General features: G+C 37.2%; 1 protein-coding gene across 2 annotated transcripts; it reads left to right on the top strand.

The window, feature by feature from the left end:
* The first annotated feature begins 3640 nt into the window (after positions 1-3640).
* Positions 3641-21178, top strand: mylkb (myosin light chain kinase b). Of its 2 annotated transcripts, none has more exons than XM_056266946.1 (17): positions 3641-4478; positions 6132-6248; positions 6376-6441; positions 9963-10004; positions 10201-10328; positions 12058-12214; positions 12948-13253; positions 13768-13812; positions 13911-14001; positions 14101-14304; positions 15087-15304; positions 15387-15510; positions 16499-16651; positions 16955-17078; positions 17198-17288; positions 19042-19173; positions 20805-21178. In XM_056266946.1, exons 1-17 carry the CDS (start codon positions 3827-3829, stop codon positions 21053-21055), a joined length of 2901 nt encoding a protein of 966 aa, XP_056122921.1. In that variant the 5' UTR covers positions 3641-3826; the 3' UTR covers positions 21056-21178. The 2 variants fall into 2 exon arrangements, with proteins under 2 accessions (XP_056122921.1, XP_056122920.1); XM_056266945.1 differs by having other exon boundaries at positions 3642-4478; positions 19039-19173.
* Positions 21179-24825: the final 3647 nt, after the last annotated feature.

The following is a 24825-nucleotide window of genomic DNA, read 5'->3' as shown; positions in this document are numbered from 1 at the left end:
ACAATCAAAACTACAGAGCTTTTATAATAGCCTACTACACATTTAAATGTTATCTTACTAAGATATTATAGGGAGACACAGAGAGACAACTGATATTAATAGCAATTTATGTATAGTATTTTATCAGAATTTCATATTTTTTTGGCCATATAAACAAATGCCATATAACTTTTCGGCCATATAAATAACAATAACAAATTGTTGTAATGACACACCAACACTTGAACAGGAGATGAACCCAAGTGCAGGAGTATAAACAGAAAACAGGTAAGTAGCGTGAGGTAAGTATATACAGGTAAACATTCAATCTTTCAAAACAGTCTTTAGAAAACTCAAGGAACATAGGCAGGGAAATCAGGGAACATAATCTTCCCCCAAAAAAAAAAGAAGAAGAAGAAAGAGTTCTAGAATCCTACAATAAGGCCAGCTGCAAGTGTGAGGTTTAAATGCAAACAGTTTAACCTTTAGACAAAATCCTAAAACACATTTGCAAACTTGTTTTAGGATTTGTCTATATTCAATAAACTGCAAAAAAGACATTTCATAAGTCAAGCTTTACAGGGTTAAAAAAAAAAAAAAAGGTTAAACTGTCATTGTCAGTATACTACAGCTGTGACATGTAAAAGCCACGAATCTTGAGCTGATGATATAACAACCATCTTTCAAAGTGAAATGTGCAAACTTGACCAGTCTGAAACACTATATATTACTACACCCTATATGAAAAGACCCATTGTTGAACTACGCAGAAGCCCTGCTTCGTGACTGGTATGAGAGGTGCTGATTGATCTGGAGGTTCAAGTCTTCATGGACATATAAGGTTCTGGTCTCAAAAGAAGAAGACCACACAAGCTGTTCTGTAAACAGTGTCCCCATGCTTGTCTGCCCCAAACGAGAGCCTCTCCATTCTCAGACACAAAGCATATAGTAGTGTTCCTTTCACACCACTCTGGGCATGCATGGATATTAAGGGATGTCCCCTCTGTCACACCCACTGTTGTTTTACTGTTTCAGAATGTGTTATGCGTATTGTTGCCATAATTCAAATGCAAACGTGTTTATTAATGGTATAAGAAATGGATGACTTGTGTACACCAGTTTAGGCTTGTTTATTGTGTTGTATGTGGTCATCCAGGTCATCATGTTAACACTTGGGAGAAAATGCAGTTTCTATATTATGTTTACATGTAAGCACTAATAGTCTTGGGCTCTAATAACTGAAGCCTTGACTAAGATTCTGGTTTTGATCATAGGTTTTGGCATATTTAAAAAATAAAAATACAATTAAGGGTTAATTCAAATTAAATATATATTACATTTGATTAAATGTATATTAAATTGTTTTGATCTAAGGTTATATGTGTACTGTGAAATTGTTTGTAATGTCTTTAATACAGAACATGTACTTGGACTTTGATATAAGAACTGGGTAAAACTTATTTGTCCTTGTTACACATTACATGTAGGCCTAGTTACTGTAGTAATAACTGTGATACATAATTATTACATGCAACTTACACTAAACTAAACCCTAATCCTAACCCCAAATACATATTTATTATTATTACTCAGCACTTTAATTAATAATTATACTGTATGCACGGACACTATAAAATAAAGTGTAACCAAGAACTGCTGTTATATATTTAAAAGGTATCGACCCAACTCATACCTGGTTCTCATATCGGCCCGTTCTTCATTCTTGAATATTCCTGCCATCATATTCTCTCCGGTTGTTTTCATCCATGTTGTTCCTTGCAATCAAAACATGCATCAAAAGATCTAAAATATTTTATTTTGTGACTGAAAGTTTTTTGAAAATGAGAGACTTTGTTTATTCACTTCAGGCATCATCTTTAGTCCAGTTAGGTTTTTTTTTAGCCTGATAAATGAAGTCATGTGTTAGTAGTAATCTAAGCATTCTTGAAGGAAAGAGTAATGACATTTTGCTTTGCTCTTGAATAAATTCTTATTGATGGATTTTTTGTTGTTTTTTGAAAGTTTAGGCAAACTGATTACAATAAATACTGCTAAGGTCACAGTTTAGTTGGTGGCCTTTGCAAATAAATACTGGAAAAGTATGTGTGAGAAGTTGACTATAAACTTAGCACTTCCCATGTGGATAAATTAGGTATTATTTTTAAAGGTAAAATTAAAGTGATGTTCTCTTTCTTTACTTTTGATAGTTTTTAAAAACAACTACATGTATTTGTCTTCTCCATGGTCTTCTACACTTCATTAAAAGTGTAAAAGGATAAGTGAGCTTAGATTACAGGCCAAGAGAGATGTTTACAGCAGAGTAAAGCTGTGGAAATGACTGAGGATAATATGTAAATGGGTGGCAGTTAAAAATTAGATGCTCACTCTTTTTGTTTGTTCCTAATAAGTCTGGATAATGTTGTGCGGCAAAGCCAAATATATACTCCTGGAAAGAAGCAGAAGTGAGGGTCTTTTCATATGCTTGAACCATTGTTTTGTTGTTAACAATCTGGATTTTGCTGACCAGAGTTTAAAACCCCCACAATGGCTTTTTGCACACAAAATGAGACTTTGTTTTTAAATTTACTATTTGAAAATGTTTCTCTTGGTGGACATCTAATGGAGGACATTTTTTGATCAGATGTCAGCAGTTGCACCCGGTCAGATTATGCTCTATCCATCATGACTCATGACAACACATCCAATCTCATCATTATGGTTATCTCTAAGACTTGTATTGCCATTGAGGATTGGACTCCCAGTCTCCCTCAGAATATAAGGGAGATCAATTTAAAGAAATGAGTTTGACTGTTTCAAACCAGCAGCAATGGAAAGTTCACTCACCACTGAAGCAAAACAGCACAGGAAGCTATTTTATCTAGGAGACATTCCCATGTTGTGTCCATCTTCCACACACGCACAACGATTAGAAGAGTAACAGTGAGTTTCATATCCATATAAGGCTGCCCATGTAACATTTTAATATAAACTGTTGGAGACATGCAACTCAACTCTGATTGGTGAAATGCATCTTCAAAATGGCCCAATGAGGGCCTACATTTATAGAGAGGTCATAAAGTTAGGCACATCCAAAGAAACACCCACGTAATAATCAGAATACTTCTTTTATGGTTTCTGTCCAAGCACCAACGTAACAGTGTCTAAAACATGGATGAGCCTGAGATTCTTTTCCTTTTCTCATTATTGAGCTTTGAACAAGGACATGTTTTTTCTGTTTAATGAATGTAATTCCAAATCAGGCAACGATGATAGACTGAAGATTTGTATCTGTGTTTTTGTCCTTAACATAATGAATCAGATTCGGATGCTATCTTGCCATCTGTTTACCTCCTAGCTCTGTTCTGCTGTGTTGGTGCCCATGCACTGGAAGTGTTTCCCTAATAAGGCAATGGCGTTTCCCCCTTTGATGCCACACAGATATGAAATGTGTTCCTGTCTCCAATTAACCTATTATAGAATGGAGTCTAAGCTCTCAAACAATCCGATTACACTCCCCATACTCATATATCTCTTTCCTTCCCTATGTCCTTTCTCTACTCTCTGTTTTCTCCTCCCTCTTTCATTCTGGTCCAGAGGGGTTGTCCCAAGAGTAGTTTGAGTGGGGAGAACAGAGTTGCACAGTGACTGGAAGCCACAGACAGAGCAGGACCTCCACAGAGTCACTGGATCAGTGGGATCCTGAAGGAACGTTTATTCAACTGGTTACCCATATCCATTTACAGCTTGTGGAACCGCAAGGAACTCCTACGAAAGGAGCAGAGAGGGATTGACGAAAGGAACTTTCTTAAATTAGCTTTATTTTCTAGAGGTTAGCAGAGGAAGACAGATGACAGACTTTAGGGCAGCTCTAAAGCCCCGGTCGGGGCCTAAGCCGGGGTCTGATATCAAGACAAGCACCCCAACAAAGGTTGACTTCAGATCATTGCTCAACAAGAAAGATGGTTCATCCAAAGCACCTGCTGCCACACCACCCCCAAGCAGCGCACCTTCAGGCTTCAGGTCTGCCCTGAACAAAAAGCAAGCACCAGAACCAGAGAAGACTGAGGAAAGCGAACAGAATTCATCAAAACCAACACTCAAGACACCCCACAAGGAAAATCGAAGTGGTGTCAATGGTGTAAACGGTGGCGAAACGGATAAAAAGGTTAATGTAAAGGAAAACCCAACAACAGAGAAAAAAACCAGCAGCAATGATGTAGGGACAACTGAAAACAAGGAGAAAGCCAGTCCCAAGAACAAGACAAATGATGGACAAATAACAGAGACAAACGATAAAAAGGCAAAAGTTGTGAACGGAGGAGAGAAGGATGCTGGAAAGACGCCTGTTTTCACACAGACTCTAGGTGACATCACTGTGGTGGATGGAGAGAAGCTGAGGTTAGAGTGTCAGGTGACCTCTGACCCCCAAGCTGTCATAACCTGGATACTTGATGGGAAAATCGTGAAGCCATCCAAGTTCATTATCTTATCACAGGAAGGTAGAAAAGTTGATACATTTGACCACAATTTTAAAATTACAATGCAAAATTACTATTGATCTTGTATTTTCTGAACAGTTCTATATGTCTTGATTGATAGTCCAATGTAATGTGGTAACCTTGGGTCTGTATAGAGTTACACTTTTAAAAACAAAAATTCCAAAAGGGGGATTTCACAGAGATGCCATAGAAGAACTATTTTGGGTTCCCCAAAGAACCTTTCAGTTCTTAAAAGAATCCTATTGTCTAAAGAACCATATTTTTTTTCAATATAAAAGAACCTTTTCTGCAATGGAAAGGTTCCGTGGATTTTTCATGGAACCATCAATGTTTTATTTCAAAGAGTGTATTTAATGATGTGGACAAGCTTAAACCCTCTCTTCCTAAATTCCTACTTTAGTGTTCTGAGTTGTGTTGTAAATCACATACTGAGAGGCTTGATCTTAAAGCTGAGGCTGATTCATGGCCAACTGGAGCACACAGTGAGTGTTATCTTGGCTCTTTGAGCTCATTCACATTAGGTTATTCGATCTGAGGGTTTAAGGTCTCTCTATCCCATTTCACTGACATGAGACAGAATGATCATCTGGTCACAATTAGAAAGTTCTGAAATAGCAATGGAGGATTCCCTCCGGGTCTAAATCACACAGGGATGTGATGGGTGTCCCCTACACTAATGCATTATCCAGTACTTTAAGCTCTCTGTTGTTCTGGTGGAATTTGTTTATAAAGCAGGGGCCGTAAGCACTTTTTGTAAGAAAGTTCCTTAAATTAAATTCTTAAGATGTTTTCAAATATTTTCTTAAGAACTTCTTGCTTTTTTTTCTGAAGAAGAAAATGACAAGCCTTATATTTGGCAATAACAATCCAACAAATTCATTGAAAATCTTACTTTTGGCACTTTAAGATAAGTTGGAGGTTATCATAGCTTCAAGAGGTTATTTACAATGTTTTTTAAGAACAATATTTTTCGGAATTCAAATTCTTCTTCATTTTTGTCGAACAATCTTAAGAAAAAAGGTAAGAACTTTATTAAGAGATGTCTTTGGGAATACCAAATATGGTTACATTTTATTTTGATGGTCCACTTTAGACACTTTAATAACTATAAGTAACTTTGCAACTGCTGTACATGTCAACTAACTTTCATTAGAGTATTAGTAGACTCTTAGGTTAGAGTTCGGGACTTATACGGACTTATAGTCAGTAGAATGTCTGTTGGGGGACCATCACAATAAAGAGTTAGCAGACAGTCTACTAATACTCTAATTATAGTTAGTTGGCATGAGTTACTTATAGTTAATGTCACAAGTGGACCATCAAAATAAAGTGTTACCTAAAGTATTATTAACTTTATTTTTATGGATAGTTTACCCAAAAATGTTTTTTTTTTTTCTGCTGGACACAAAAGAAAATATTTTGAAGAATCGGTAACCAAACAGTTGATGCGACCCGATTAACTTCCATAGTATTTTTTTCCCCACACTATGGAAGGCAATGGGGTAGCATTCTTCAAATTATCTTCTTTTGTGTTCAGCAGAAGAAATTCACACAGGTTTGGACCAACTTGACAGTGAGTAAATGATGACCGTATTTTTATTTTTGGGACAAAACACATTTGTCATTGAATTCTACCTCTTGTTTTTACATCAGGTGAAAAGTGTTCACTTACAATTGACAAGGCTCTACCAGAGGATGAAGGACGATACACATGCAGGGCAGAGAATGCACGTGGTAAAGCAGAGTGTTCCTGTATGGTCACTGTTGATGGTGAGTGTCTTGTGTCCTAGAGTTCTCTTTATCTATTGGAAACATAGTATTGAGAGAGGGTGCAACTATAACAAATTCCTCCCAAAACTGATAATTAGGATTAATTTGTTGTGTTGCATTCTTCTAGACCCTTCAGACCCATCAGCAGATAAGAAAAACAGGAAGAGCCCTTCTGCAACTCCCACAACAGAAAGTGAGTAAGGACACCTGTGGCATGTTTACTTGGCCTGTTAGTTATTTAAAGGGATAGGTCACCCAAAAATGAAAAGTTGCTCATCCGTTACATCATTTCAAAAACTGTGTTCCGTTTGTGGAACATAAAAACAGAATGTTCACGCTGCCCTCTTTCATATATGATTAAAGTGGATGGGGAAAAGTAATTGTCAAGCTCCAAACATTATACATACAAGTAGCCCATGCGACTCATTAACATAATTCTAGGTATGAAAATTCATCATTTACCGCATCTTGTTCCAAACCTGAATGCATTTCTTTCTTTTGCAGTACATAAAAGAAGACATTTTGACAAAAGTCTGTTTTGGTTCCCATTAACTTCCATTGTATTTTTTTGTCCATTTAATGGAGGTCAGTGGGAACTGAAAGTGTTTGCTTACAAACTTTCTTCAAAATATCTTCTTTCATGTTCCACAGAGGAAATAAAGTCATGCAGGTTTGGGTTATTATACAGGATCATTTTGGGGTGAACTATCCCTTTAAAGTAATACAGCTCTGTACATATCATCAATAGAAAAAATATATATCTGCACTATCTGCTGTTGTGGACGAATATTCATGCATGGTTTGAATAGTTGCATAGGAATTTTTTCTTTTTCTTTTTTTCAAAATCTTGTTTTCAACAAACATTAATAACAATTATCCGGTCTTGGCATATATTAATAGGCCTTGTGTTTGTTTTGTCCCTCTTGAGGATGACCATAGTGAATATTTCAGTAACCTTCCAGAAACCACAATTATTCACCATTAAAGTCCATTTCCTCAACCGTATTCCCGGAAAACCCGCGCTGTGTGAAATGAACCTTAGTCCAGATTTCTCTTTCACAAATATTTGTAATTGGAGAAGATGACCCCATAGACAGGACAATGGTCATCACGCACACTCTATCCATGGAGGATTTTCGTATCTGATGGCAGATTGGATATGTGATGCTCAAACAGTTTGCCTGTACAGTTGTTTTCAACACAACTGTCACACTAGATCCTGTGTTTTAATCCATGTGATTGTGGAGGAGTAAAAAATAAACTCAGCCGATAGTGTTTTGGAACATTAGGCAACCAGTTTTAGTGCGGCATTTGTTCTTCTAGTATTTCATAAGCATAGCAGCCTTTAAGACATAAGTAGCTCACCTTTACATTACAGTTTTGTTCTAAACAAACAATGTCTAAGTGATTTACAATTTATGGAACAAAAAGCAATGTATACCAGGACAGGCAGCTGAGAGTACTTAGTATTCAGTGCTTGTGGAAAAAACCCAGGTGTGTCCAAGCATAAGAGATGAAATGAAAGATAGGAGACAGAAGAGAAGGCCTAAAATGGTAGACTTCTGTGAGCTGAAACACATTAAGATCTGACTGTCCTCTCTGTCTTCCTTAGCCCTGTTCTCCCCCTCTCCCCCTCTCCCCCTCTCTTTCTCTCTCTCTCTCTCTCTCTCTCTGTTTGGACTGTGTTGGAGTATTAGTGGGGTTTACATGTTGCATTGTTTCTTGACGGCGATCAAACCTTAAATAAATAGTGGAGAGAGAGAGAGACACTGCTTCCTGGATCTTGGAAACCCTATATTTAGCATGCCCATATAAGGGGAATTCCAGCGAGACAGTGTCCACACAGACACTCTTTCCCTGGATACTGATCAGGAGTGGCAGTTTCCTTAGAACTCCTGTCAATTCTTAGATGCGCCCACAGATGAATATTGACTAGTCATTTCCTTTTACACGGTGCAATGATATATCAGTAATGTCAACATGGTTGATTAGTACAACATTCAATTTGTACAACTTAAACAGTTTAAACCCACTTTTGTTGTCACTGGTGTTCCCCAGGGCTCTGTTTTAGGACCTCTTCTGTTTATTATTTATCTTTTACCTATGGGCAACATTTTTAGGAAATATGATATCCATTTTCATTGTTATGCCGACGACACCCAACTTTACCTGTCTTCTAAACCTTCTTCAAAGTTTCCCTCTTCTTCTCTTGGTGAGTGCTTAAGTGAATAAAAAAAAATTGGTTTTCTAGTAATTTTCTAAAATTGAACATCAGTAAAACAGAAATTCTTCTTGTTGGTTCAAAAAAATACAATAAGTAAGTTGAATATTTCTTCTATGGTAATAGATAACTGTTCTGTTCCTCTATCGAATCAGGTCAAAGGTTTGGGTGTCATTCTTGACACAACTCTGTCTTTTGAATCTCACATTAATAGAGTTACCCGTTCTGCATTCTTTCGTATTCGCAATATAAATCGTTTGCGTCCTGTCCTTTCACTCAAGAGTACTGCTACGCTTGTCCATGCTCGTGTAACATCCAGAATCGACTATTGTAATGCTTTGTTTTATGGGCTTCCTTCCAAATCTCTTCATAAATTACAGTTAGTACAAAATGCTGCAGCTCGCGTCATTACCAAAACTTCCACTTTTGAACAAATTTCTCCTATTTTACAGAAGTTGCATTGGCTCCCAGTTAAATTCCGTGTAAATTAAAAAAATTTACTTTTAACTTACAAAGCACTTAACAATCTGGCTCCTTCATATCTTCAAGATCTTCTTCATATACACACTCCTTCCCGCACTCTAAGATCTGCTTCTGCACTTACACTTGTTGTGCCACGCACTCGGACAACTTCTATGGGGTCACGAGCTTTTGGCTATGCTGCTCCCCATTTATGGAACTCTCTTCCTGTAGAAGTTCGCAACAGTTCTAGTCTCTCAGTTTTTAAATCTCGTCTTAAAACATATCTGTTTAGGCAGGCTTTTGTGTGATTTAATGTTTGTTGCTGTACTGGTTTGATTGTTTAATGTCTTTATCTTTAATGAATTTTGTAAGGTGTCCTTGAGTGCCACGAAAGGCGCCTTTAAATAAAATGTATTATTATTTATTATTAGTGGATTGTTTTATGGAGAGTAAGTCATTTATCCATTTTACCCATTTATTTATTTTTCTTTTCAAAATAAGCTAATATTTGTATTAGAACAATAACAAAAGCAATACAGACTCCACAGAAATTGGTTTTAATTTTGGTTGGTCATGTTCAGACCCTTCTGTCAAAAGGTTGTTATTTAACAAATCATTATTTATGCTTGTAGTATGTTAGTAACCTTCCTTTAAATGGACAGTTCACCCAAAAATGAAAATTCTGACATCATTAATTCACCCTCACGTCGTTCCAAAACTGTATGACTTTCTTTCTTCTGTGGAACAAAAAAAGAAGATATAGGAGAGATGGCTCTGCGTTTTTTTAATCCATACAATGTAAGTCAAAGGTAACCAAAACTGTTTGGTTATATCGACATTCTTCAGAACAGTCATACAGGTTTGGACCGGCATGAGGATGAGTAAACGGTTACAGAATTTTCATTTTTGGTCGAACTATCCCTTTTAATCAAATGTTTGTTTCAATAATTATGTAAATATGTCTATCTAAAGATATACAGTATACACTGTTTATCTATCTTACATCAATACATGCTCTATATCTTCTGCAGATGAAGCCAGAATAAAGAAGAAACCAGCTCCCGCCAAACAGTGTAAGAATATCTTCCAACTAAAACTTACACAATTATACTAATCTGAGGAATATTTAAAGGCCATGTATACTCTCTTGTGTAGTAACAAGCTGTCTTACAAAATTCTGATAGTAGACAGGCAGAGAGAGAAAATACAGAGTAACAATTTACCATGAGTGTTGAATGTGAATTTGTGTTCGCCTATGATGCCATGCAGGTTCTCCGCCTCAGTTTCTGCAGTTCTCTGGAGATCGGAAGATCAGGGCAGGAGAAAAGGTGGAGCTGTTGGGCAACTTTGGAGGGTCGGCACCAATAACTTGCACCTGGCTCAAATTTAAAAAGCCGGTAGGAAGAGTTGGAGAGGGACAGAGAGTTTGTAACATGACAGATCCTAGGTTCCCAAACATTACAAAGTCCCCATTTTATTGTGATTTTTTTGACCCGTCCCAAACCCTGAAAAACGAAATAAATAAATTCCCCACATGAGCATCTCTTTTAGCTAAAAATGACGGCACAAATTGTAAATACACATAAAACGTTTTTTATTAAAAAAAAAACATTTTGGAGCACAACACATTGCTCTGATCAGGATTTTTAAAGTCAAAATCGATCACTGATTTCTTAACATCTTGATCAACCGATACAGATCCCGATTCCATTTTTTATGGGGATCGGTATTGGTTTACAGTCGTTGTTAAAGGATTAGTTCACTTTAAAAAAAACTTTTGCTGATAATTTACTCACCCCCATGTCATCCAAGATGTCCATGTCTTTCTTTCTTCAGTCGAAAAGAAATTAATGTTTTTGATGAAAACATTCCAGGATTTTTCTCCATATAATTTACTTTGCTGGGCACCAAACGGTTCAAGGTCTAAATGACCGTTTCAGTGCAGCTTCAAAGGGCTTTAAACGATACCAGACGATGAATAAGGGTCTTATCTAGCGAAACGATCGGTCATTTCAAAAATAAATAAAAAAGTTAAAGTTTTATAGGCACAAATGCTCGCCTTGCGAACTCTCCTGTTCGAACTCGTTCATCAAAATGAACAAATCTTTTTTCGAGTCATTGACTCGTTCATCAAAATGAACGAATCTTTTTTCGAGTCATTGACTTGAAAAAAGATTCAATCATTTTGATGAACGAGTTCGAACAGGAGATTTCGCAAGGCGAGCATTTGTGCCTATAAAACTTTAACTTTTTTATTTATTTTTGAAATGACCGATCGTTTCGCTAGATAAGACCCTTATTCATCGTCTGGTATCGTTTAAAGCCCTTTGAAGCTGCACTGAAACGGTCATTTAGACCTTGAACCGTTTGCTGCCCAGCAAAGTGCATTATATGGAGAAAAATCCTGGAATGTTTTCATCAAAAACATTCATTTCTTTTCGACTGAAGAAAGAAAGACATGGACATCTTGGATGACATGGGGGTGAGTAAATTATCAGCAAAAGTTTTTTTAAAAGTGAACTAATCCTTTAACTGAATTGATGTAAAGTAGTGACACAAAGTACTGTAGTTTGATTAATTGATATTCAAATAAACTTAAAAAATATTACATTTAGGCCTGGTTTCGCAGGACTAAGATTAAGCCGGGATTAGGCCTTAGTTCAATAAGGGCATTTAAGTAGCTTTTATAAACGTGCCTTAGAAAAAATATATATATTTCTGGTGTGCATCTTGACAAAACAATGGCAGTGACATAATTTAAGATATGTCAGTGCAAGTTGCTTTCAGTTAAAACAACTCAACCATGCATTTTAGTCTGGGACTAGCTTAAGCCTTGTCTGTGAAACCGGGGGTTAGTTGTAAATATCTACTTTATTCATTTTATTAATAGTAATATATCAAAAGTATATATTGAATAGTTTATTTTTAAGTAAATACATTCCATAGCTTTTAATTTAGTTGCATTTTTGCATTGATGACTTGAAATGGTGCATCAATTTGATGTAAAATGGTAAAATAATCTAAACATCGAACACCCAATTTTAATATAAAATGCGGTCAAATTAATTCGAAAATGAAGGCCTATACTACATACTAGGATACATGATCTACTCTTCTCTTGTTTAGATCCAGCCAGGAAGTGGGGGCATTTCCATAGAGACCAGAGAGAACAGCAGTCAGCTGACAATCACAGCGAGCGACCAGGATCACTGTGGCTGCTACACTCTAGAACTGCAGAATAAATTTGGCACCAAGCAGGCCTCACTCAATCTCACCATCGTAGGTATGGGAGCAAACAAAAACAGGAAGTGACAAATAATGAGAGAAGGGAAGGAAGCAGCTGGGATTATGATTGACTATCACACCACTGTGTGTGCGCTTGTGTGTGGGGGGACAACAAAATGTCCCCACAAAGATGGCAATATCCGAAATCCTTGTCCTTGTGTGTATAAATCATAGGATGTTTTTTGAAAATGTAAAAATGCAGAATTTGTTTTGTGATGTGTAGGGTTAGTGTAAGGGTGTGTGTGTGTGTGTGCATGTTATTTCGGGTTCAGTCACTTACTTATTTATAGAATCACTCTGAAAAAAATCTCAAAATATTAATTTGTGGCTGTCTCCAATCAATATCAGCAGTATCGGTTCATTAGCATTTTGATAAAACATTGACATAAAGCACATTTACTGGTCAAGTCACCTTTATTTATATAGATCTTTTTACAATACAGATTGTTTCAACGCAGCTAAGTGATAACAGGAAAAGAATGCAACAAAGTTTGTTTTGGCTGTACAGCAGCTCTAGAAGAAAATATTGTCATAGTCCAGCTGTAAAAAAGTTATTAATTTAGTTCATTTATCGGAAAACAGAGATGTCACTGTCCAGCTCAGTTAAGTTCGTGTCAATGCAGGCAGATCAATAATATTGTTGAAGATGTGTACTACTAGTGGTCTCCCTATAATTCTGTGCAAAGCTTTCTTACTATTGCTGACCTCTCCAATGTAAATCTGTGTCCCAGATAAGCCAGATCCCCCAGCCGGCATCCCTGCTGCTTCCGACATCCGCATGTCTTCACTCACCCTCTCCTGGTACGGCCCCACTTACGATGGGGGCAGCATCGTCCAGTCATACAACCTGGAGATCTGGAACTCCATGGACAACACATGGAATGACCTGACCTCTTGTAACAGCACCTCATACCATGTCCAGAACCTTCTCGGCGATCGTCAGTATAAGTTCCGTGTTCGAGCTGTTAATGTGTATGGAGTTGGAGAGCCCAGTGCAGAATCTGAGCCCATTAAAGTGGGAGTGGAGGAGATAACAGGTGAGCTTAATTGTGAGATACGTTCTGTTTCTATTGATCGAGAAAGAATCAGTGGGCTCCAAAAATTTGAAGCCACTAGAGAAAATGCCTTAATTTTGCAATCTTTTCTTTTTAATACAAACATGTTCATGACGAATCATATTATCATCATAACAATTTCAATGAAAAGATGAGAAATGTACATGAATTTCAAAATTGCTTTAATGGCAATAGCATGAGCATGAACTCTACGTTCAATGATCCCATTATTTACCATGATGTGAGAATGTAGAGAGCATTGTGTACGTCAATGGAAGCAAATGAATTTATATTAGGCCTATTTAAATTATTTAGATGTAAAATATTATTGTTTAAATTTTTTCAAAGTCTAATGTTCGATTTTTGTCCAGGTTTAGATTGAAAAAACGATATTCAATTTGGTCTCAGACTATTGAACCCCAAAGTATAAATGTGATGATCTGATGCACTACTTAAAAAAACTATAAAGTTTTAAAACATTCCTATTCTTCTCCAGAGAAAAAGGAAGAGGGGGAAGTTGGAGCCACTGTGTCTGATGATGGTATGAAGTTCAAGCAATTATCCACCCCTTCTGAAGCCAAAGTTTACTAACTCGACTCCCACATGGTCAATCTGATACATATCCTGTTCATTTCACAGATGAGGAGAAAGAACCAGAATACAGAGATGTGGTCATTAAGAAAGACTGTAGCGTTAAGGACTTCTATGATATAGAGGACCGCTTAGGAACGTAAGAGATGCATCTGTTATATCTATTTTAGATTTACAAGAGTTTTCTTCTCTTTTCTCCCTTTTCCAATTCTCATGGTCTTTCCGTTGTCTCTACAAGTGGTAAATTTGGTCAAGTCTTCAAATTGGTGGAGAAGTCCTCCAAGAAGGTATGGGCAGGGAAGTTCATCAAGGCATTCTCACAAAAGGACAAGGAGAACGTGAGGCAGGAGATTGGTGTCATGAACAGCCTCCACCACCCCAAACTGGTGCAGTGTGTGGACGCCTTTGAGGGAAAGTCTGACTTGGTCATGGTCTTGGAGATGTAAGTTCCTAAACTATTATATGCCATCCAAGTAGGCTACCCTGCTGAAAAAATCCAGCATACAGTATGTTTGCATGCTGGGACCAGCTTGGAATGCTGGTTGCTGGTTTGTTGGTCCCCAGTATGGGAAGCAGGAGTGCTGGTGGACCAGTGACACCGGCTCAGTTTTGCTTGAGAACAGCATGACTATGCTGGTCAACCAGTTATAGCAGCACTATACCAGCTCTAACAAGCATAAACTAGCCTGGACCAACATGGAATTCAAGCTGGTTTATGCTGGATTTTTCAGCAGGTTATCATAACACAGGTTGACTAAATAAAACATGTTTCATGTTGGGGCCGATGATTACATTAGGTCACTTTGGTGAACCTATGTGTTCCCTGGTCTCTTTGAACAGGCTGTGATGTTTGGTAGTTGTTGTTTTTTTCATTCCATCAGTTTGGCTTTTTATGGAGAAGGTGGAATGTAAAATCCAGCACCCCGTGATTGAAGAAGTGTGTGTCATATGTCCTTATATAGTGAGATGGAGAAACAGCGAGGTGGGGAGGAGAAAGCATGGATGCTCTCTTTCTTAGCTTGGCAGCCATGATGGAAAATAGGCCAGATTTAAATCTCCCTGACTGTAAGAGAACTATTTAGCACTGCAGGCTCAGACACAGTTCATATGGTTGTTGAATGGAATGTGCATAAACAGTTCTAATGCAGTGAGTCTGCAGGCCGACAGTGATTGGTTAGAGCGTCACTAAACGATGTTGTCATTGTGGTCCCCCATTGGCTGCAGGATCTCTGGAGGTGAGTTGTTTGAGCGAATCGTCGATGAGGATTTCGAGCTGACTGAGCGAGAGGTGATCAAGTACATGCTGCAGATCATAGATGGAGTGCAGTTTATCCACAAGCAGGGCATTGTCCACCTGGATCTCAAACCTGAGAACATCATGTGCATCAACAAGACGGGAAGCAAGATCAAACTTATTGACTTTGGACTCGCTCGAAGGCTTGGTAAACAAGTGTAAACAACTGCAGATACAAGCACAGAGTGTGTTTTTGTTTGGCAGAGTTGATATTTTGTTGTTGTTTTCAGAGGATTCCGGCTCTCTGAAGGTACTGTTTGGAACTCCTGAGTTTGTAGCTCCTGAAGTGATCAACTATGAGGCTATCAGCTACCCAACAGACATGTGGAGTATTGGCGTCATCTGTTACATTCTGTGAGTGACAAATCTCAGCTCATCCAACCGTCGCTAACAACCGTGGCACGTAAAGACAGAGTGATCAATGCTGAAGACTGGAAACATTTCCTTTTAAGGCCATTGTACGTTTTTGGACAACTCGCTTTCCAAGCTTGCTTTTTCAATTTATCATATAAACACAATTTTAATACCTTGGAGGTAGAGTATAAATATTTAAACTGACCTGTGTCAGTTACTTTTATCGGGGCTAATGGCCCCAAAAGGCAGTTTTTGATAAAAAAAAAAAAATCCAAAACACTAAATTTCATAAACACCTGTTTTTTGCTACAATAATTGTCCTGATTCATAAAGGCATTGGGTATCTCATTTAAAGTAATTTGATTAAAATGTTGTGAATGATAATGCCTGAACCTATCAAATATTACAAATATAGTAATATTATAAAATAGTACGAACAAATATTATAAAATAGTACGAACTTGTTTTTTGTCGATTTTCAGTTTTATTGAAGGTGATTAAATAATTTTTCAATACAGTTGAAAAAGTGAAAAGAGGTCCCCACCTATGAAATATTGCCTCTATATCTATAAATATTGCTTATAAACTATATCACTATATTATTGGCTCTAAACTATATGACATTTGGCATTTATTTTTACAAAATACACACGTCATTGAATACACCATAGTCATAAAAGGGAATCTTGGTCTGATTTTTTAAATGTTTTTAAAAAAAGTCTCTTATGCTCACCAAGGCTGCATTTATCTGATCAAAAATACAGTAAAATATTATTACGATTTAAAATAACTGTTTTCTATTTTAATATATTTAAAAATGTCATTTATTCCTGTGATGGCAAAGCTGAAATTTCAGCATCGTTCAGTGTTACATGATCCTTCAGAAAATGCTTTTAGTCCCCTTGTACCTTACATCACATTTTGGTTGAAAATGCTGTAACAGAATCAAAGATTATTGCCTGATACCCTTCCTCTTGTTTACCCTCAGTGTCAGTGGTCTCTCACCATTCATGGGAGATAATGACAATGAAACCCTTGCCAATGTCACCTCAGCCACCTGGGATTTTGAGGATGAGGCATTTGATGAGATTTCAGATCAGGCCAAAGACTTCATCAGCAGTCTCCTAAAAAAGGACATGAGGTAAGATGAAAGCTTAACAGAAGAAACTGTTGAAGAAAGATCACTTTTATTGAATTACCAGCATTGTTCCAAGTTAATCAAATGCCTTTTTAGAGCACTCTGTAGATGCACAGGAAGCGCATTCCTTGAATGACACATCTTGAGCTCTTGGCATAGACCCAGTAAAATCTACATTGTTGTAAACGATTGGTGTAATTGGCAAAGTTAATTATCACTCAAATGTATTAGTACACGCTGAATGTTGAGAAGAGCGTTTTGAGCGTTTGATCTGAATTCTGAGACCCTTTAAATGCCACACTGCAGGGCCAGGCTGACCTGCGCTCAGTGTTTCGAGCACTCCTGGCTCAAACAGGACACTAGAAATATGGAGGCTAAACAGCTGTCCAAAGAGAGGATGAAGAAGTACATCCTGAGACGCCGCTGGCAGGTGAGAGCACTGCATTTTATTTTGATTTATTCGTTGAACAAAGAATGAGATTCAAAGGAAACTGTTTGCTTTGTGGAAGTGGCAGAGTTTAGATTTTACGTTTGTGCGTGTCTGTGCAGAAAACAGGGAATGCAGTGCGAGCTATCTCTAGGTTCAGCTCTATGGGAATGTTAGGAGGCATCGGACCAAAGAAAAGCTCTCCGACTGACGGTACTGGCTCAGCAACCAATTTTCACATTGTTGCAGCATATAGGCTTGAGTGCAATAGTGTCCGCCCACTTTTTCAGCAGCGCTTGTTCCGGAAGTATTTTTTCCATTCATTTCTCCCATAGGGATTTCAAAAGATTCTTTGTTATAAGCCATGAACCAAGCCAACAAGCAACTGAATCATAACATTCTAAACTTTGATTTGAAGCAAAAAAAGTATTTGAAAATCAGATTAAAAAACTAAGGTATAACTGTATACTGAAAGTCTTTAGTGATATAAAGAACTACAATCCCATGAAGCACTGCAAACAGCATAATCAAATTAAAGGTGCTCTATGTAACTTTTCTACTAAAATGAATCCTTTTTTTATTGCCTGTGTGTGAAGGGGTTGTAATCACACATTAAAATGATCCACTTGTCGAGTTTTGCTATTACCTCTGAAGGCCAGTATTCCTATTTCTATGTGAAGTCTCCGGGTCGGATTTACCGCGAAATCCAGCGGATGTGACGTGCATGCGCGCTCCCGAGCCTCTCTCCTTATATACAGTCTGTAGACGGTCAGGGAGTTACGTCCGATTTAAGGTGCACGTTTTTCGGCTTATATCTCAGTCAATCTTTGATCAATATTCCCAAGACTCTAATCGTTCGTAGTGCTGGATGGGGCCTTTCGAACGAGCCCACCCCCGAGGTCCAACTCGCCCGGCTCCCCGAGTTATAGCCGTTCGAAATCGGGGGTCCCAGCGAACGGCGATCTGGTAGGGGGCATCCCCGAGGCCCGCCAATCTAGCGTTCGGGCAAGGGTTCCCCTGGGACCTCCTCCCCCGAATTTGAGCTCTCTGGGTCTTTGCGTTCCAGAGATACGAGCGATTATCTTCTGAGATCGTGACGTCACCGGCGTCCGCAATTTTGCAGCGCGCCCGATGGTTTTCTGCTAATATCTCCGCGAAAACACCACCAAAAACTATGGACCTTATATGGTTCTTTTCAGCTCGACTAGATGGTCCCAACGAGCTCGGTGCTCGCCGAATCCGTCTAGTATTCGCCGAGATATTTGCGTAATAGACGGTATTGTCTATGAGTTCGAGCACGAGCGCTCTTGTAAAATTTGGTTGCAATCTGAAACATCACCACTAGAGGCCGCTAAAAGTTACATAGAGCACCTTTAAAAACGATGGAGAAATATAAAACTACTCATTTAAAAATGTTGATTATATATAAAATATGCATATATATTTAAGCATTTTGGGAGCATAGGGAGACTGACTTGATTGCATGGGTGCTTTATGGGAGTGGGTGGAGCTAACAAAATCTTTCAGCACATTTTGCTTGTTTCAATCACTGATCTATATATTTATATATATATATATATATATATATATATATATATATATATGTCATTATACAGATGTTTCGACTGTCTATTTGGTGGAATTTTCTTTACAGCATCATGAGTAGTGTAGTTTTTCACCACAAATTCTGCTGCTAAACACAATTTTTTTAAACTAAGCTGAAATAATGTGGGCTGACATCTTCAACAGAAGCAAATACCATCGATTAACAACCTCATAACTCACAGTAAGGAATTGTCTTTAAAAGTTTTACCAGTTATTATTAAAAATCAATTTCTCTATGGAGAAACTGAATGGAGTTTTTACTTCCGGAACCCGACTGTTGCGCTCTATTGCATATTAAGTGTCATATTTGTAAAAAATATTGTTTGCATATAAATGTAATAAAAACCTGTGTTTTTAGAAGAGCCTCCTGCACCATTCTTTGAGAGTGTGGAGGATGAAAACCGCACACCAGAGGCTCCCACCTTCTCCTCTGTCATTCAGGATGTGGAAGTGGTGGAAGGCAGTGCTGCCCGCTTTGACTGCAAGATTGAGGGTAATGACCTTTGACCTCAAAGGCTATTGTGCTTTTAGTGCTGAGTTATAATTATTTTGCCCTTCACCCTTAATATTGTCCAATATTATTACAATTTAAAATAACTGTTTTCTATTATATATTTTAAAATGTCATTTATTCCTGTGATGGCAAAGCTGAATTTTCAGCAGCCATAACTCCAGTCTTCAGTGTCACATGATCCTTCTGAAATCATCCTAATATGCGTTATGATTTGGTCCTTAGAGATATCCATATAAGGTAAATCTTAATGTTTTGGTCAAATGCTGTAGAAGAAAAAATGCCTTTCCAGTGTCTAAACATTTTAGGGACTGCAGCATTTAAAAAAACAAAAACAATTGTTGCTTTTTCTTTTTCTTTTTTTTTTATGTGCTAACATTATCAGTTCTGATCATTGGTCTTTATTGCGTTTAAATTCCAAAGGAATATTAACCATTTGGTTTGAGCAGGGGTTTTTAAGTCTTTTATTCACTTTTTTTTTTTTTTTTTTTTTATCTATTTAAATCTGTTTTAGGGTCTCTAAAATGAAAATAGTTATATATAATAGTCATATCCCTTTATGCCCAACCACTTCCTAATCATCAATATTGTCAGGATTCTTTTTACCTTCTGCTCTCCCTTTAATATGACGAAGTTCAAAAGAAAACACACAATGAGAAAGCTTGTAGATGTGGGTGGAGATATGATCATCATCAGTCAGAAAATGAACAAATCAGAGTTGGGTATGATTCATAGCGTTTACACCACTCCATATATTGATATTTAAATGCTCCAAGCAGTAGCGGCCTTTGTTATGTTTCACCTGTTTCACTTAAAATGGGACTTGCAAAAGAATGGCCCTGCCCCCTGAAAAAGAGCCCTGCCCCCTGAAAAAGAGCCCTGCCCCCTGCCATCACGCCGTTCTTGAGGATTAATTCTTGTTTTTAATATTTATAAAGAATATAGCTATTCAGCAATATCATACGAGCAAGAGTGCTGTTTTCCCGGATATCAGCACGTTTGCAAATGTCATATTTATTTTATACAACAGTTCAATAAACAAGAAGCTAATATTAGGTGACTTGACTTACATTTTAGACTCAGAATATTGTTTTTGCTCTATTTCGCCAATGAGAATAATTCCAAACAAATCCATAACAGAGCCATTGCGCGTCTACGAGCAACACAGTGGTGTTTCCTTACTGAATGAATCCGCTATTTTCAACTAACCGTTTGAATGAATGATTCAATGACTCACTCGTTAAGACAATGAGTTGCCGCCACCTACTGGCGGTTTAGTTTCATATTTTTTTTAAAGTTTCATTTCATTAGGGTTAAAAAGATAGAATGCGTAGATAGTGGTGGCAGAATGCATTTATAATAGACTATTACGAGTGAAATATGAGATAGCATTGTTGAATATAATAATAGATAATAAAGTAATTGCAGTAGCACTGCATGACATGCTTGTCTGTCTTTTTTTCTCATAAAAAAGGGCCTTCAACTGTTTCTTTAAAACGGGCCTCCGAATTGCAAAGGCCACCTATGCCATTATGTTAATCATTGGTAGGCCAAAGGCTTTGATAGCATTTTTATGATTTAATATTGATTTACTGTATTTTCTGAACTCAAAGGGTACCCAGACCCAGAGATAGTGTGGTACAAGGACGACCAGCCTATTAAGGAGACGCGTCACTTCCAGATCGACTATGAAGAGGACGGCCACTGTAGCCTGGTGATCTCGGAGGTTTGCCCCGATGATGATGCCAAGTACACCTGCAAAGCCGTCAACAGCCTGGGAGAAGCTTCCTGCACCGCTGAACTGTTGGTGGAGTTTATGCAGGAGGAGGAAGGAGACGGAGACGGTGAAGGAGAGGAGGACTGAATAAAGATGGAAACAGAAGTGTATTATGATGGACGGTGTGAGAAAGAGGAGGAGAGTGGCTTAATACCACAGAAACTATGAATATCTTAAACATTTATACAATTTCGATTCTTCTTTATGTTTCTTCTTACTGCCTAGAATAGTTTGAAAAAAGCTAGACTGTTTTTGAGTAAAACTGTTTGCCGAGATCAAAGACATTCCTGCTTGTGTCTTTCTGTCCAGAAAATGATCCCAACTGTTTTACCAAAAGGGACTGCAAAATTAGATATGACAACCATATAGCAACCCTTTGATGTTGGGACACCTGGACAAAAAAAACCGCTTGTTTTATCGGACTGATCACATTACATTGATATCCTCTATGTCAGTAATTTTTTGTGAGTCAGTACACAAATGTGTGCACATTTTAAAGGTACAATATGTAGCTTTTTTGGCCACAATAGGGCGCAGTTTCCAACAATAACAAAGGCGTAGGTTGATGACGCAGTGACGAGCTGAATGATGGGACTTGCTGTCAAGCTGATGGATCTAATAATGTTTATGGATGAGTGAAAACACTCATGTTTTTTAACATTACAGTGGTATGAAGCAGGTCGCGATTGCTAAAGAGACAGATATCACACGCGAGTGCCGCAGATATAAAGGAATAAGGACATTTAATTCTACAGAACTACACGCAAGTGCTGAATTACTCACACAGGTCAGTTTATTAGACGAATTAAACTTGTGAGGGAACGCAGCGCTGTTTCACTTGGTCTAACGTTACTATCACACTAAACGGCATTTAAATGTGTGTTGAAAGTTATAATGTTATTCTACGTGTTAGTTCGTTTTCTATACGAAACTATCAGCTAGATCAAGATTAGAATAACGTACGCCATATTCTAACATGTCATCATGTTGAGCTAACGTTAACATTGATTTGTTTTATGTACATTTGCTCACCTGTCTAATAAAGCTGTCAAGTCGTGACTCGTGAAGCTCTGTCGAGTCCAAGTTAGTCGTGGACGTGGACCTCTCGGCATCTCAAAAACGCCACTAAAACGCTCAAAACGATCCCCATTTTAGTTCTCCTTGTTTGTCCCAAAGTCTGCTTGCCATGGTTTATGTTTGAACGAAACAAGAACTTTGTGCCGCTAAACGTTACGCATTACGCAGTTGTCCATGTCTGTCGCCATGGTTTCGTCATGGCTATGGCAGTTCGAGCGGAAACCGAATATAGCGCGGATATTGCGTCATTGACAGGCGACATTTTTTTCCGGGACGGCCACTTATTTAAAATCGGAATTTCTCTGAAATAAAAAAATCTTTGGAGACTTTTGGGATATTGTAAGTACACAACTGCAGGACATATATCACACTATGCAAGTGATTTTTGGATATTTTATTACAAAATTCTTACATATTGGACCTTTAAGTCTGCACTGCAGTGCAATCTAGTGGTAAAAACACGACTTTGCTTTAAAAATGACACTTATCTAGTCTATGGTGTCAATATCAATATGAAGACAATTTAAATCCTGTTGGAGACCTTACTGTATGAAGATATTTTCATAAGTTATGAAGATAACTTTTTTATTTTTGGCATTTTTCTAATGATTATATTACTATGTTTTATTTAATAGTTATAAGAATTATTGTTTCTAAATGATTGAATGTAGTCAATCATTTAGAAACTGTAGTTGGTGTAGTTGAGGAGCATTAGACTCCTCAAATACAAAGGACTGTCTGTGCTGTTTCCACTTTGAGTTCATTTAGCATTTTTTATCTAATTCACTTGCATGACAGAACAATGAGGTGAATTTTGTGCTGCAACCTGCAATACAAAGCTTCATTACATATTTATGAGCCTGTACAGGCTTCTGCTGCCTTTGAGTGTCTGCACTATTCTCTGAGAATCAATTAATCATAGAATTAAGACTCTGGCCTGTTGTGTCTTTTCTTTTTCCTTTTTCACTTAATGCTTTAAATTTTCCATCACATCAGAAGTATAGCATATCATAACTTGAAACAAATCAACAAATCTAAGTGGCCCTGTATGTTAGTTTAGGTTTATTCAGCATAACTGGCAGTGATTATCTAAACACTGTCTGGTCATAATAAAGTGTTTCCCCTCTGTGCTTTTGTGACATTTATATTTTGTTTGTTTGTCAGAATTAGTTATGTAAAACTGGTTTAATGACATGGAGTGCTGCAATTTCTATACAGGCTGTTCAAAGCACGGCACAAGTATTTGAAGGTACCAAATTAACCAAATTTTAATACAGCATTAATCCTTCTTCTAAAATGTATTTCTGTCTTACCCTGATTCACTAAACAAGTGTTTATATTTGAGATGTTTCAGGAGGGTTTTTGCAGGAAGTTGCGTATACGTCACTGGCCTGTGCATGTCTCGTCATATCAATAGAGAAAAGTTACTCTGGCTACTTTGACGCATGTATGGAGTGAGAGTGCGAGAATGACATGGAGAGATCATAATCATAATCCAAATCATAGTCCAGGTCATCTACTGTATCATCAGCTTGCAAAAGAAGGATCAGCATGGTCCAACAATAAACCATGTAAAACTTGCTACAATTAAAAGACTTGTATGTTAGCTACAACAGAATAATCTTATGTTTGTGCTTTAGAGTCTGTGAAACTGGGGGTTAGTTTGTTAAGAAATATCCGTTGTATGGCATATCCCACTTTTCCCTCCCAAAACTGTTGCCACAATTTGTCTTCCCTGGAATTTTGTATGTTAAACCCATTAATTACGAGGGGGTGTCCATTTACTTCTGGTTTCTAATGAACTTATAATTATTGGAGAGGAATCAGGATTCCTTCAGGACTTTAGAGGGAAAAAAACAGATGATGACAGAGGCAATTTACTTCAATAAATGCTATATTATTTAGATAATGCTAATAAATACCAAATTATTTAAGCTATTAAAATCAGTTTGTTACCATAAAATCACATAGGTGATACAATGGAAGGTCATATGGTGATTAAAATAATACCACATTAAAATAATGGTGTAAACTTTAACATATACGACTGATAACAAAAATAGAAAACTATAGAAAACTAAAAATATAGGTGATATTTTACACTTATAAAAGCATACATATTGACCTGTTTACCTATTGAAACTTATAAAACAAAAACATAACAATAATTAATTAATTAAAAAAAAACATATCAGTAATTAAAGGCAACTTCATACTATAAAATCATTTTTTCATTCTTTACCATTACTTACAGGATGTGAAGATCTGTTATGAACTGAAATTGAGGCTATTTTGAAGAATCTAAAATGTAAAATAAAAATAGGTTACTTTATTTTAAGGTGCTCTTGTTAAACAAATATGTAGAGTATTACTCTGTTAACAACATTTACTAGTTAACAGATTTAACAGCATTTACTTAGGCTACTATATAGTTAAGGCTTGGTTTAGAGTTAGTTGCTTGTAATGATGCATAATTTGTTACTATTGTATCCCTAAGTATAGCCTATATAAGTAAGATGTGTATCAGGGACTCTGTAAAATAAAGTTTTACCTAAAAATAGTAGACTAATAAAATAAATGGGAAAATAAATGGGAAAAATGCACAGAATCATAACATAATAAAAACACGTGTAGTTTCTGAGTCGTATTTTAGAGCTTTACAATAAATCCATAATATCACAGCTGTACATAAACGGCAATTCAAACGCTGTCCAAAACTACAACTACCAGCATGCAACAGAACAAAACATTGCCTCCCCCTCGACTCCTCAGCATGGCTT

Source organism: Rhinichthys klamathensis, unplaced genomic scaffold (genome assembly GCF_029890125.1).
Source record: "Rhinichthys klamathensis goyatoka isolate OS25496 unplaced genomic scaffold, OSU_Roscu_1.1 h1tg000254l_1, whole genome shotgun sequence".
NCBI classification, from domain to species: Eukaryota; Metazoa; Chordata; class Actinopteri; order Cypriniformes; family Leuciscidae; genus Rhinichthys; species Rhinichthys klamathensis.
This window is presented reverse-complemented; position numbering and strand designations above follow the sequence as displayed.